A 14,445-nucleotide genomic window follows, 5' to 3' on the forward strand; every position below is an offset into this window, starting at 1 on the left:
GGCCCACAGCAAGTGCCCTACTGGAAGGCCGGGCAGGGAGCTGAGAGCCACCGGCCAGGGAGAAGGCTCTGGAAGGAGCACAAGCCTCGGCTGCCTGCCACCGCCCTCACCATAGCTGTGCCCACCCCCCAGGGCTACCAGTGGCTGAAAGACAAGGTCCTGAGCGAGGAGGGCCGGCGCCAGCAGGCCAAGCTGAAGGAGCTCCAGGCCATCGCCGAGCGCCTGGGCTGCACCCTGCCCCAGCTGGCCATAGGTAAGGGGGCTCTGGCATGGGATGATGGCAGGGCCCTGAGTGCCTGGCCTGCACCCTGCCCCAGCTGGCCATAGGTAAGGGGGCTCTGGCACAGGGAGACGGCAGGGCCCTGAGTGCCTGGCCTGCACCCTGCCCCAGCTAGCCATAGGTAAGGGGCTCTGGCATGGGATGATGGCAGGGCCCCTGAGCGCCTGGGCTGCACCCTGCCCCAGCTGGCCATGAGTAACAGAGCTCAGAGCCACAGTGGGGCTGGGGTTCCTGGAGAGAAAGGTGAGGGACCCCTAGACAGCATCCCCCAGATGGCTATAGGGAACAGGGCTCTGAGAGGTGGGGTTAAGGTCTGTGTTCCTGGGAATATGGCAGGGGTCCTTTGGAGCCTGGGCCACCCCACCCCCATCATCAAGCCATAGGTCTCAGAGAGTGGGGGATCCCTGAGCTCCCCACCAGGAGGCAGTGGGGTCAGGGCTCCCCCAACACCCACCTGGCATGGTGGAGCTTCCTGGACACCCCTGGCCCCACCCAGGCCAAGAGGCTGGTCCCTCACCGTGGGTCTTGCTGCCCGCAGCCTGGTGCCTGAGGAACGAGGGGGTCAGCTCTGTGCTGCTGGGCGCTTCCAACGCGGAACAGTTCATGGAGAACATTGGTGCAATCCAGGTGAGTGTGGCCCCGCCCGGCGCCACTCAGCAGCCAGCCCTCACCCAGGACAGGTCTCCCACGTGCCAACAGCAGGCCTAGCACCTGCAGAGGTGTGCAGGCTGCATCTGGGCCTAGGCCCCGCTCCCAAGAAGCTCCGACAGGTGCAGCCATAAACTCCAAAAGCCAGAAGGAAGGGAGTCATAATGGGCTTAGAAGGCAGTCAGCTGTGGTGGGGGATTGGGGGCACCCCCAATCCCAGGGTTGAGGGGGCAGGGGCCTTGTGAAGAAAGGGGTTTTGGAGTAAAGTTTTAAGGAGGTGTGAGTAGCCCAGCATGGTGGCGCACACTTGTAATCCCATCATTCAGGAGGCTGAGACCAGAGGATCACAGTTCATGGACAGTTCACTAAGTAGCTGAGGCCCTTTGCAACTCAGTGAGACCCTGTTTCAAAAATAAAAAGACTAAAAACTAGGGCTGGGGGTGTAGCTCGGAGGTAGAATGCCGCCGGGTTCAATCCCTAGTTATGCAAAAATAAATAAATAAAAGTAAATAAAGAGGTGTGGGTGAGGCCGGGTGCCGCAGTGTACGCCTGCAATCCCAGCAACTCAGGAAACTGAGGCAGGAAGATCGCAAGTTGGAAGCCAACCTCAGCAATTAAGCGAGACCCTGTCTCAAAATAAAAAATAAAAATTGCTGGAGATGTCGCTCAGTGGCAGAGTGCCCCTGAGTTCAGTCCCCATGCCAAGGGGTCAGAGGGAAGATAGCTGGGTGTGGCGGTACACTAAAGGGCTGGTCATGTTCAGAGGCAGAATGCCCCCGGGTTCGATTCGCAGTACCTTAAAAAAATACATCGAGGTGTTGAAAAAGCCGTGCTGTGCAGAGACCCTTCCAGGCAGCAGAAGCAACCCCACAAGGAGGCCAGTGGGCAGAGGGGCAGCCTCGCCAGGCGCTACTTGCCCCCAACAGGGAGTAAACTGAGACGGAAGCCCTGATGGACTTTTTTTTTTCAGTACTGGGGGTGGAACCCAAGGGCATTCTACCTCCAAGCTACGCCCTCGGCCCTATTTTTTTTTATTCTTTATTCTTTGAAACCAGATCTCATTAAGTTGCAGAGGGCCTCACTTAGTAGCTGTCTGAGAACCATGATCCTCCTGTCTCAGCCTCCCAAATGCTAGGATTACAAGCGTGTACTGCCACACCCGGCTAGTGCAGCTTTTTTTTTTTTTTTTTTAGTGGTACTGGGGTTCCTGGAAACCTTCAGGCTATACTCCCAGACCTATTTTATATTTTTATTTGGAAACAGGGTCTCTTAAGCCCTGTACAATCCTCCTGTCTCTGCCTCCCAAGCACGGGGATTACAAGCATGCACCATGCACTGCCACGCCTGGCTGGTGCAGTTTTTTTGTTTTTTTTTTGTTTTTTTTTTTTGTTTTTTTGGTGGTACTGGGGTTCCTGGAAACCCTTTTACCTCCAGGATACACTCCCATGGGCTACACTCCCAGACCTATTTTTTAACCTTTTCATTTGGAAACAGGGTCTCTTAAGCCAGCGAGGCTGGCTTCGAACCTGCGCGATCCTCCTGTCTCCGCCTCCCAAGTGCGGGGATTACAAGCATGTGCCACCACGTCCTGCTGGTGCAGCTTTTAAAAGCCTCTGCCAGCATGGGCGGGAGATGGGAGCAGTGGTCAGACCCCGTTGCTTGGGAAGGGGCCCGATGGACTGGCTTGCAGACTGCCTATGAGAGCCTTGGCAGCCAGGGACTTCATCACCTGGAAGGCTGGGTTACTGTCCCGAGGCAGAGACAGCTGGGAGAGCAGCTGAGGGCATGGAAGGCAGGCATTTGGGCTCTCCTCCACTGGTGGCCTTCCAGAAGGTTCCAATGCCTTCTAGAATTCAGAGGGGGAGAATCAGACCCAGGCATGCCGCTTCCCTGCCCCCAACCATCCACAGCATGAAAGCAGCATGGCCTCCGTCTGCTTCAGATGGAGTCCAGATGTGATGGGGCACAGCCAGGCCATTCCACCGTAACTCCAGCAAGGGTCACCCGCCTCCCCCACAGGCCGGCCCGGCTCGCGGGGTTCTGACCAGCCTGTCTCCTTGCCTGCAGGTCCTTCCAAAACTGTCGTCTTCCATTGTCCACGAGGTCGATAGTATCTTGGGCAATAAACCCTACAGCAAAAAGGACTACAGGTCCTAGGCTGCCCGCCGCCCACTCGGACGGCTTCCGTTCCCTCCCCGTCTGTTTGCTCGCTTCCGCTGCTTCCACGCCAAGTCCAGAGTGGGTTCACATCCAAGAGAAAACACCACAACCAGACATCACCGGGAAACGGTCTCTGCCAGATGCCGCCCGCTGCTTCGCCTGAGGAGGTGGGACGCGTGCCCGGGAGACGGCATCCACGAAGAAGGACATCCGAGCAGTCCCACCAGGCCCACGCCACCACCATCCTCCGAGAAGAACCCGAGTTTCCGCCCAGCCACGGCCCTCCGTGGAGATCCCCAAGAGTCCAAGCCAGGTGGAGCCCGGGCTAAGTCCTCGGGGCAGGCAGGGCTGGCCTCTCTGCCACGCACCCCCACCCAGGAAGAGGGGGCTGGCGCTTCCTGGGCTACCCCCTGCCAGGCCCTGGCAGTTGGGGGTCTCCTTCGGCCCCCTCTTCCCCTGGGCCCCCTGGTACTTGGTGCTGGGCCTGACCTCAGATCCCTCCAGCACCCTCTGACCCTGACCCTGGGTGCCCGCTGGCCCGCAGCAGAGGCCATGCCTGCCTGGCTGGCCCTCGGCCCCCACCCCTACCCTTGCTGGCAGGGGCAGGGACCCCAGGAGAGTTGGCTTTGTGGTTTGGAACGCACAAAAGTTTGAAAGGTCTGATTTCTAAACCCAACCCTGCACACAATAGGCAGGGGAGCAGCAGGGCCCATGTACACAGGTGCGCAATAGGCAGGGGGAGCAGCAGGGCCCGTGTACACAGGTGTGCAGTAGGCAGGGGGAGCAGCAGGGCCCGTGTACACAGGTGCACAATAGGCAGGGGGAGCAGCAGGGCCCGTGTACACAGGTGTGCAGTAGGCAGGGGGAGCAGCAGGGCCCGTGTACACAGGTGCACAATAGGCAGGGGAGCAGCGGGGCCCATGTACACAGGTGCGCAATAGGCAGGGGGAGCAGCAGGGCCCGTGTACACAGGTGCACAATAGGCAGGGGGAGCAGCGGGGCCCGTGTACACAGGTGCGCAATAGGCAGGGGGAGCAGCAGGGCCCGTGTACACAGGTGCGCGATAGGCAGGGGGAGCAGCAGGGCCCGTGTACACAGGTGCGCGATAGGCAGGGGAAGTAGCAGGGCCCGTGTACACAGGTGCGCGATAGGCAGGGGGAGCAGCAGGGCCCGTGTACACAGGTGCGCCCTGCTCTGCCCACAGGAGCCCTTCTCCAGCACCACTGGCCCTCACCAGGGCGGCGGCTTGGACTCTGGCCAGGGAGCATCTCAGACCCTTTTAGTGAGAAAGTCCCTGGGGTTCCCTTGCTGTGGGAAAGATCCAGGGACCCTCTCCCTGGCCAGACCGCAGGGCTGGTTATTCCCTCCCACACGCCCCGCCCCAGCCTAGGACAGGCTGGCCAGAGGGAAGAGGCAGGACAGGCAGGGGGCCTGGAGGAAAGGCAGTAGCAGGAAGCCTGGGGCCCGGGGCCATGCCTCCTGGAGACCCGGTCCTGTGGTCCATTAGTCCCAAGGGGCACCCAGCCTCTGCTGGCTACGCAGGAGCCGGGCTCTGCAGAACCCATTCGCGTCAGCTGGCTCCTGCCCCGGCGGGCAGTGGCGGCCCCTAGCTGGCCCCATGCCCTCCCAGCACAGGCACATCTGTCCTGAGTCACCCTTTAGAGGGGATGCAATTCCCAGAAGGGCCACTGTCCTGTCCCAGCTGGGAATGGCCGGGAACACCAGCTGTGAGCAAGCCATGAAGACCCATGAGGAGGCGGGGAAGGGAGAGGGGAGCAGGGCGCGTGGCTACCACTGACCCTCCTGCTCACCTTGGAATCTAGAAGCTTCTTTCTACCCAGTTCACAGTCCAGGCTCTGGGGAGGGGGGTCTTCTCCCCCAAGACTGGCCTCACGCTCCACCAGAAGCAGCCCTGTGGGTGTAGGGAGGGGGCCCTGTCTCTCCAGCCGAGGCCACTGGGCTGCTGCCCCTCCCCTCTGAGCTGGGGCTGGCATGGGACCAGAGGGCTCATCCCTTGCTGGCCGGCCCGGTCCACCACCCTGCCCACTGCTGGGGGGCCACGGTGTGTAGTGCCACCCACGGTGGGGGGCTGCCACTTCACTCGAGCCATGCCTAGGAAAGCTGAGCCCCTGTTGGTTGACCCTGCGTTTACCAAAGAAGGGAGCCGCGGCCCTGCGGAGGCCTCAGGACCCTGGCACCTCCCGGTGACACTGTAGCTTTTCTTCCACATCCCCTGCAGGACGGTGGGACTCTGCTTCCTGGGGGCAGGTCCCCCAATGGAGGAAGGGGGTGGGCAGGAGAGAAGGGATAGAAGACCCAGGGCAGACGAGCCTAGCAGAGCCAGCCCCTGGTCCTCAGGCACAGCACAGGCGTAGAGCCCCCGGGGTCTCCCCTCTAGAACCCAGCTGCCTGCGGGCCAACCCTGGCCTTCTAGCAGCAACTTGCCCAGGCTGGGGCCCCTGCCAGGAGTGCTGTCTGGGGGAAATCAGTCTTCCTGGGGGACACACGGAGCCCCGCTACCACTTTACATCCCACAGCCATGGTCATCCAAGGGCCAAAGCAATGGCAGGGGCACCCCTCTCTCCGCTCCAGTCCTGTAAGTAACATGCCCCCTCCCCCTTTTCTAATGACCGTGGTCCCTCAGCTAACCGCGTCCCCGCCCACCGGGCTCTGCCGCAATTCCCAGTGAGACTCAGACCGGGACCCAGCGCGTATTTATGGAATGACAAATAAAATCCAACCCCTCCATCTCTGTGCCTGCTGTCCTCGCGTCCCCTCGGGGTCGGGGCTGGGCCTGGGGCAGCATCAGAGAAGCAGACAGAACCACCAACTGCAGGGACCCACGGACCGGGGCCGCCCCGAAATCTGACCCCGTAGCCACGGGTGGGTGGGAAGGTCAGCAGACCCAAAGGGCCCAAAGGAGTGGGGGGCCTCCCCTGCACCCCAACATAGAGCTCGCTGTGGACACCTTGATGGCCCAGTGCTGATTGCTGGGTTGGGGCCTGGGACACCATGCTGAGGGAATTTGAGGTGCAGGCAGGGGGACAGCATCCCATCACACTGCTGCTTCCAGGGTTCCCATTTTTGGTGAGCCCCTGAGCCTTGAGGAAGCTTCACGTCTCAGGTGGGATAAGGCTTTGGGTGATACCCCATCGCCCCCTCCCCACGCAACCGACCCCCAGCCCCGTTCTAAATCAGTAAGGTTATTTTTTTATTTTTTATTTATTTATTATTTTTTTTTGGTGGTACTGGGGTTCCTGGAAGCCCTTCTACCTCCTGGCTACACTCCCAGACCTATTTTATATTTTTGGAACAGGGTCTCTTACGCCAGCGCGGCTGGCTTCGAACCTGCGCAATCCTCCTGTCTCCACCTCCCAAGCTCAAGGATTACAAGTGTGTGCCACCACGCCCGGCAATCAGTAAGATTATTTTAAAAAAAAACACGCAATCCCTTCCCAAAGGATTTATTAAAACACAGAAATCAAAACATACACAGAGTACAAATTAAAGGTGACTGCTGGCTAGAGTCTCTGCCCAGCCTCCTACGGAGAAGGCGGAGCAGGTCAGCTCCCGGGGAGCTGTCCAGAGCTCCACCTGCCCCTGCCGGGACCCCTGGCTGACACCCTCCCTCCTTGCCCAAAGTGCCAGGCCCCTCCTTTGCCTACCTGGGACTGTACCAAGGTGGCCCCTCAGCTGGTGAGATGCCCCAGGCCCAGGGAGGAGGAGCCATACTGCTGGAGAACCACCCCCTACATAAAGAGTTCAACACACACCCATGCACGCACACACACACACATACACACACACACGCACGCACACACACACACACACACCCAATGGGCCCTTTCTGGGTTATCGCACCTAAAAAAATACTTTGTTTAAAAAAAATCAGAAAATCAAGGGGGGAGAATCCATAAACACAACTGCCACCTGCAAGCTCCGGACGAGTGGGCAGGGCGGCGGCTCCTGCAGGTGCACGGGGGCGCTGTCCACGCTCAGCCGCAGCCCCCTCCGAGCCCTGCCTGCCCGCCACGCTCACCCACACTGGCGGTGCCAAGTAACCGACGTTTGCCAACCCCGGGGCTCCCAGTCCCCGAGCCCACCCTCAGACCCTCCTCAGGCCCTTGAAAGCCCAGCCCCCGAGACTCAGGAGTGAGGATGTCCCAGGCCAGGCCCCGGCTGACCCGGACCTGGGAGGGGGAGTGCCCAGAGCACTCTGGGAAGGGAGCCCCATTTGCAAGAGAATCTTGGACATGTGGGGCAAGGGAATCGAGGTCAGCCTCTGGAAAAAGCCAATGTGCAGGAATAAAAGAACCTCCAAAGGGGGCTTTTAGGGTGTCTCCACCCCCAGACATGGCCTCTCCAGCTCAAACACCAGTGTCACCTGACAGCCCTTGGAGTCCTTCAGCCAGAGATGGTTCAAGAGAAACCCTACACGCACTGAACGGAAAAGCCAGAGAGCAGGCCGCCCGCTGGCCTTCAGCTCATGCACAAGGGCCCTGCTGACCCTGCCAGCAACGAAACCAAAGTCAGCTCCAAAAGATGCCAAAGACGGGCCTTGCCCCACCTTCTCCACAGAGGAGGAGCCAGGGCAAGAACATTCTGGAAAACCTCTCCTCTCCCAAGCCGGCCAACCAGAAACCCGTTCACAGCAGCTCACTTTCCCGGGGCCTTATGGGAGCTAGTCGTGGGGAACACGGCTCTTCCTAGGGCCAGGAGGGGCTCTGCCAGGCTGGCCATGGGTGCTGCCCCAGCCTGGCAGAGGACGGAGGAGGGGGAAGTGGAGCAGGAGGGACAAAGTGAGACTTCCAGGAAGGGAGTATTGCAGGGGACAGACCAGCCATGGAGACAGACCCCATCTGCCTGACACGTGTCTGCCTGACACGTGGCCCCAGGCCTCTCAGGACTGTCCACCATGGCCGGCGTAGTGGGCACTGCTGGGCCAGCCGCACATTTGGGGATGATGGCAAGACTGCCCGGGGTCAGGAGTGGGCTCATGGAGGGTCATCTCAGCCCGAGGCCAGAGACTTTGAAGGGGTGCTGGCCCAAGGACACAGTACACACGGTGCTAGACGAACCGTAACGGCCAGGAGCGCCCCCGCTCTGGTGCGAGGGCAGCCCTTCCTGGGAGGCAGGTGCCACTGACACCCTGTCCTCTCGGGGCCCTCCCCACTCTGCCCTGCTGAAGGCCAGTGTCAGGCTGGCCTTGGATATTTGAATCGAGACTGGAAGAAGGGAATGCCCGGATGAAAGGGACCTTGGGGGTCCAGCCCTCAGTGGGGAGGGTGTCAGGAAAAGATCCAGGTTACAGAGAGGGCCAGGCATCTGGCCATATCCATGATGTGAGCCACTGAGACCCGCCACCGCCCTGGCCTCCCTCTCGCCCCAGAGACACTGTGTGTCCCAAGGAGTGGGGGTCTCAGCCCCTCCTCACAAAGGATTCTGTACCCCTGGGCACTTCCACCCAGGGAAGCCCCCAGATCCAGATTTGGAATCCCTCAGGCTTGCCAGATACAACGGGCCCAGGTCTGGCCGGCTCCCACTGCCCCCAAGCCCAAGTTGGGCCACTACCACTCCCAAGGGCCAGATTCTCACAGCGACACATGAGAAGACAGTCCTAGGACTCCTGCAGGAAAATGAGCCATTGAGGCCAGCCCCCTGCCTCCCAGCAGAGCTCTCTCCACACCTCCCAAGAACCCAGCAAGGGAAGCCACGGCCCCTGCCCAGCACAGCAAGGGCCCTGTCCAAGGCCATTCCAGAAACAGGAGAACAGGCACACATCCAGCCTGGTTCCTCTGCACCTGCACCCAGGGCCATCTGTACCAGAGGTGGGTGGGCAGCCCCCGGGCACAGAGCAGGGCCAAGGTCTCCTGGGCCACCCAGTGTCCACAGCCTTCTTGCTTGCTCTTGGGGCATGGATATCACTGCCCATAACTATACCCCTGGCACACAGAAGCCCTCAACTTCTTCCTGCAGCAGCCCCCTCCCCGTGCACACACACTGCATCCTGCCCCGTTATCACTGGGGCTGCTGCCCCTCTGCTGATAGCCAAGAAGCCAGAGCCTTCGACACAGGCTAGACCAGGGACGTGTGCCTCGGCCCCACCCCCCGAGAAGACAGTATCTACCTAGGGGTCCCAGACCTGGCAGGAAGGAGCTGGGTGTACCCTGCCCTGATCCAGGCATCAGCCAGAGTCTCCTCCATCCGGTGGGGCGGCCATTCCTCTACCTGACCCACCTGTGCTGGGGTCCCAGGCAGGCAGGGGCCAGAGCAGGGCAGTCACACAGGTGCAGGTGGGGCGGGAGAGGGGACACACTGAGGGCTCCCGGGACACAGGGCGCCGCATCCTCCCCGGCTGGGAGGGGTCTGCAAGGGTGGCACTGCCGGGACCTCCAGGAAGCTTCCCCTCCGGTCTGGAACCAGGTGGTAAAGACACGTGAGTGCCACGGGTCAGAATCCTCCATAGGTCATCCAACTTTTATCAAGACTAACGCGTTGGAGTCTTCAATAGGAAAATGCAAAAGATGAACAGATAAATGAAATCTCTTCTGAGAAGCCGTCTGGAAAGGGTGGTGAGGGGCGTGTCCGGCGTGGCGGTGGGTGTGGCGCTGTGTGGAAGAACACTTGGACCACGCTGAGGTGCACCGCTGGGCGCTGGGCCTCGTCCTCCATGTGATGGCGTTACTCAGTTTCCCTTTTTGTCCCAAGATGGCACCAGTTCCTACAAAGGCGGCAGCTTTTCTCTCCCGTGGGGGTCGGGCCGGTAGCCCGGCGAGCGTGTCTGCAAGAGGTGGGCGGTGGGCTACGCAGCCGGGAGGCGCCTGGAGCTGTGGCTGACCACTCAACCGTGAGCACTGTGGGCTCCCCACCCAAAACCTCCCAGCCCCGGGCCACGGCCAGGCTGTGCGCTCCACCCTGAAGGCTGGAGAACTCCCAGCACCCTGCGGGGCAGCCGGCCTAGAAGCCCTTTATATCTCCTCCACCCTCAGCCAACAGTTCTTGGGGGGCAGACAGGAGATGGCAGATATGGAGGCCCTGGCAAAGGAGATTAGGGAGAACTGGCAGTTTCTCTGGAACAGCCCTCTCCTGGCCCCTAAACCCTCAGCCACGGCTCAGGCCTGGACAGGGAGAGACCAGATAAAACTCCCTGGGGTGTCCTGCAGCAAGCAAGACAGAGGAGAGCAGGTCAGAGTTCTGGGCTGGAGCAATGGCCCCTGACTCACACCAAGAACACACGTGCACACAGATGCACACTCATACACGTGGGGCCTGGCCCAACCCTCTGGCCCCTGCATGTCCTGCCCAGCCTGCCGGTGAGCACACACCCCGCCCAGCCCCTGGACAAAGGTGTTGGGGTGGAGGGGCTCCAGGCCAGGGCCAACTCTCTGGCCCTCGGAGGCACTAAATCTCCGAGGCTTGGGGACGGGGACCGAGCACACGGACGGGCGGGGTGGGCGCAGGATGGCAGAGCGGCCGGCGGTGGCCTCACCTCAGCTGGAAATGAGCGCGGCAACAGGGGGAGTCGCGAGGACCGCTAGATGTCTGCCAAAGAGAAAGAACAGGGCGGGCTCGCCTGGCATCCGCGGCACGGGCAGGCCAGACCCGCGGGCACCTGTGTGCATGCTGCCCGGAAGCGACGGGCACCTACCGGTCACATAGGGCCCCAGGGGCATCTGGTTGTAGTTGACAATCCCTCCCGGTCCAGGGCCCCGGAAGTTGGGCCCAAAATTGCTGTACATCTGGGAGGAGCCGAAAGCACCCTAGAGGAAGGACTCAGCTTTACGGGGGCAGTCCTGCACCCCACCAGGCCCAACCGCGGGCGCCTGGGCGCGCAGGGGCACACGGGCCCAGGAGCCTACCTGCTGGATGGTGGGGTCCCCGGCTCGGTTGGTCAGGCGGCTCAGGATGCTGCGCTCTGACATCTGCAGGCGGGCAGCCACGGGAGGAATGCGGGACAACATGGAGGGCAAGCGGGTCACGTCCGCCTTCATGTCGCTCAGCAGCTCCTCCAGCTGGTTCAAGACTACAAGGCAGAAGGCCCGGGGATGGAGGAGCGCCGGGCAGCCAGCCGGGCTGGCCCTTAACTGCAAGGGTGCCGTACCGTACGCCCCAGGCCGCCACCAGGGGGCGCTGCACACCAGGTCCTCCAGGCCCACAAACAGCCCCTTCCAGGGGGTTTCCACAGAACTTCCCCCAGGAGCCCCTTCTGGCAAAGAAGAGAGCCAGAAACCCCGGCCCCACCGCGGCTTTCCCTCCTAGAAGCCGCCCTGGAAGGCAGCCGCCCTGGCCCACCGCTGGGACCACAGAGCGGGCATACAACGCATGGGGTCTGCGCGCCCAGCCACTCGTGAATGGCTGAGGCCTAGGCTCCTTCCTCTCTGCTCTGAGCTGCCCCCTGCCCACAACTAGCCTGGGAGCTCCCTGAGGGCAGAAAGGCACCCAAGGGTTTCAGAGGTATAGAGCAAGGGGTGCAGCTCCGAGGTAGAATGTCCCCGGGTTCCATCCCCAGTACCACAAAAAAAAAAAAAAAGGGGTCAAAGGTCTAAATTCCAGAAGCAAAATCACTTCACCTTCCTGGGCTTCCATGTCTTTGCCTTGAAAATAGGGGCACGAGGGGACTCAGCTTTGGATGGAGAACTCATGACCGCTGAAGAGATACATCACCAGGCTCAGTAAACAGGAGCCTTTACAACAATATCATGTTCCTGTTGCCCGCCGGAGCCCAGGGCCTGCTCACAGGCCTTCAAGAAACAGCCTGAAACTGGGCGTGGTGGCACACACTTGTAATCCCAGCATTGAGGAGGCTGAGACCGGAGGATCGCGATTCCAGGACAGCCTCAGCTACTCAGCGAGGCCTTTCGCGACTCAGTGAGACCCTGTTTCAAAAATAAAAGACTAAAAAATTGGGCTAGGGTATATAGCATTGGAGGTACAATGCCCCTGGGTTCCATCCCCAGTATTGCAAAAAAATAAAAATTTAAAAAAATTTTTAAAAGACCAAAAATAAAAAAAGCAAGGCTGAGGGTGTAGCTCAGAGGTACAATGTTCCTGAGTTCCATCCCCAGTACCGCAAAAAAAAAAAAAAAAGAAACAGCCTGAGAAGGAAGGAGCCTCAGTTTCCCTGCAGATAAGACAAGGAACTAGACCCATGACTGTCCCATCCTGACGCAGGAGGTGAGGCCCCCTGGGCAACCCCACCCCACCCAGCACCCTCTAGAGCCAAGAGGAAGGCGGGCAGGGAGCGGGCCGGCTCACCCTTGTGCAGGACGGCATTGGCAGGCTTGTTCCCCGCCAGGGACTCCTTGGACAGGTGCTGGTGGCTTTCGGCAAGGCACTCCACCTCGGCCAGGCGGGCGTTGAGGGCCATGGCTGGGTGGTTGGGGTCCTGGGTCATGTTGAGGTACGCGGCCCTCCTAAGCTGCTCCTCGATGACCAGCGCCTGCTCCAGCAGCTGGGGGCGGCAGAGTGTCGGCCCTCGTCCTGGGCAGCCGGCGCCCTCCTCCACCAGGCCGAGGGCAAGGGGGAGGATATCCTCCCACCGGCTACCCCAGCTTTCACCAAGCTGGGTCCTCCGAGCTCCATCACCCCGGGGCAGGGAGCTCATCTCTCTGCTAGCTGATTGGTTAGCTTCTTTCTTTCTTTCCTTCTTCTTTTCTTTTTTTTTTTTTTTTAACTGGGAATCAAACTCAGGGGCATTCTACCTCCAAGCTATACCCCCAGTACTTTTTTTAATCTTTTCTTCAATACCAGGGATGGAACCCAGGGGCATTCTACCTCCGAGCCACATCCCCAAGCCATATTTTTTATTCTTTATTTTGGAACTGGGTCTCACTGAGTTGCGGAGGGCCTCGCTAAGTAGCCGAGGCTGTCTGTGAACCGCGATCCTCCTGTCTCAGCCTCCCGAATGCTGGGATTACAAGCGTGCGCCACCACGCCCGGCTTTTTATTCTTTATTTTGAAACAGGGTCTCGCTAAGTTGGGGAGGGCCTCACAAGTTGCTGAGGCTGGCCATGAACCTGAGATCCTCCTGTCTCAGCCTCTCAAGTATAAGCATGAATCGCCATGCCGGGCTCACTGTCTCCCTTCTGAGGACAGACCTGCGCAGGTCTAGATATATGGGGAGGGAAATTCCAGGAAGGGGGCTGCCACTCTCTGGGCCTTTGTCCCCGCCCTGTGAAAGCTGTCCCTTCCTCCCACGGCCCCCAAGGACCGACCTTGAACCTGCGGGCCAGGAACTTGTTCTTCATCTCCAGGTAGTTCCCCTTGTGGATCTCAGACTTGAAGGGCTCGTTGAGGATCATGTACCTGGGGTCATTCTGGATGTCCTGCCAGCGGGCGTAGCCGTGCCTGGGGCCACCGTTAAGGGCAAAGCTGGGGACAGGGAGGGGCGCGGCCTGGGCTCGGCAGGGGCTGGTGATGACGAGGAAGCCAGCCTCAGTGGGTAACGACAGGTGCCTGGGTTCCCGCTGCAGCGCGGTGCGGTGCGGCACAGGCTTCCTCGGCCGGGCCCTCCCTCCCAGCGCTCAGGGTGGGCACACTCAATCCCGCACTCTGGGCTGTGAGTGGGACCCCACCTGGGAATAGCACCTTGCAGGCACGACCAAGGGTCCTACTGGGTTAAATGCACCCCAAATCCAGTGGCTGTGTCTAAGTTAAGAAGAGGAAATTTCAGAGCCGGGCATGGTGACACATGCTCGTAATCCCAGCATTTGGGAGTCTGAGACTAGAGGATCACCGTTCTTGGACAGCCTCAGCTACTTAGCGAGGCCCTTTGCAACTCAGTGAGACCCTGTTTCAAAAATAAAAACACTAAGCCGGGCGTGGTGGCGCACACTTGTAATCCCAGCATTTGGGAGGCTGAGACAGGAGGATCGCAGTTCGTGGACAGCCTCAGCTACTTAGTGAGGCCCTTTGCAACTCGGTGAGACCCTATTTCAAAATAAAGAATAAAAAATAGGGCTGGGGGTGTAGCTTAGAGGTAGAATGCTCCTGGGTTCCATCCCCAGACCCACAAAAAATAATAATAATAAAGAATATAAATAAATATAAATAAATAAATATAAAAATAAAACACTATAATATAGGGCTGGGTGTATAACTCAGAGGTACAATTCCCCTGGGTTCCACTCCCAGTACTGCAAAGAAAAAAAAAAAAAAAGAGGGGGAAATTTCAGACACAGATACAGGAGAGGCAGGTGATAATGCAGGCACCGTGGATTGACGGGCGGGCCCAGGAGCGCCCAGGGCTTCCGGCAGCCACTGAGCCAGGACCAGGCAAGGGAGGGTCCCCAGAGCCTCCCACGGGCTCGTCTAACGCCCAGAGAGGGACAGCCCGGAGCCGGCCGGGCGGCTCCGAC

The 14,445-nt window shown here is 59.9% G+C and overlaps 2 protein-coding genes across 9 annotated transcripts in view; one reads left to right on the plus strand and one right to left on the minus strand.

Moving 5' to 3' along the window:
- KCNAB2 (potassium voltage-gated channel subfamily A regulatory beta subunit 2) overlaps positions 1–3,085 on the plus strand; it is a gene marked incomplete at both ends in the record, with an annotated part of 56,295 nt that extends 53,210 nt beyond the window's left edge. For all 8 annotated transcript variants that reach the window (XM_080690558.1, XM_080690559.1, XM_080690560.1 and 5 more), the window contains 3 exons: positions 133–253; positions 819–907; positions 2,996–3,085. In XM_080690558.1, coding sequence (XP_080546684.1) covers positions 133–253; positions 819–907; positions 2,996–3,085 — 300 coding nt within the window. The remainder of the gene's footprint in view (positions 1–132; positions 254–818; positions 908–2,995) is intronic.
- A 5,007-nt stretch (positions 3,086–8,092) lies between these two features.
- Positions 8,093–14,445, minus strand: part of CHD5 (chromodomain helicase DNA binding protein 5) — a gene marked incomplete at both ends in the record, with an annotated part of 61,783 nt that continues 55,430 nt past the window's right edge. Inside the window, 8 exons of the mRNA XM_080691260.1 lie at positions 8,093–8,313; positions 9,326–9,501; positions 9,814–9,869; positions 10,578–10,582; positions 10,737–10,848; positions 10,948–11,111; positions 12,344–12,539; positions 13,303–13,435. Of these exons, the coding sequence (XP_080547386.1) occupies positions 8,093–8,313; positions 9,326–9,501; positions 9,814–9,869; positions 10,578–10,582; positions 10,737–10,848; positions 10,948–11,111; positions 12,344–12,539; positions 13,303–13,435 (1,063 nt within the window). The remainder of the gene's footprint in view (positions 8,314–9,325; positions 9,502–9,813; positions 9,870–10,577; positions 10,583–10,736; positions 10,849–10,947; positions 11,112–12,343; positions 12,540–13,302; positions 13,436–14,445) is intronic.

The sequence above is a fragment of the Muscardinus avellanarius genome, assembly GCF_963383645.1.
Source record: "Muscardinus avellanarius genome assembly, chromosome: 3".
Taxonomy (NCBI): Eukaryota; Metazoa; Chordata; class Mammalia; order Rodentia; family Gliridae; genus Muscardinus; species Muscardinus avellanarius.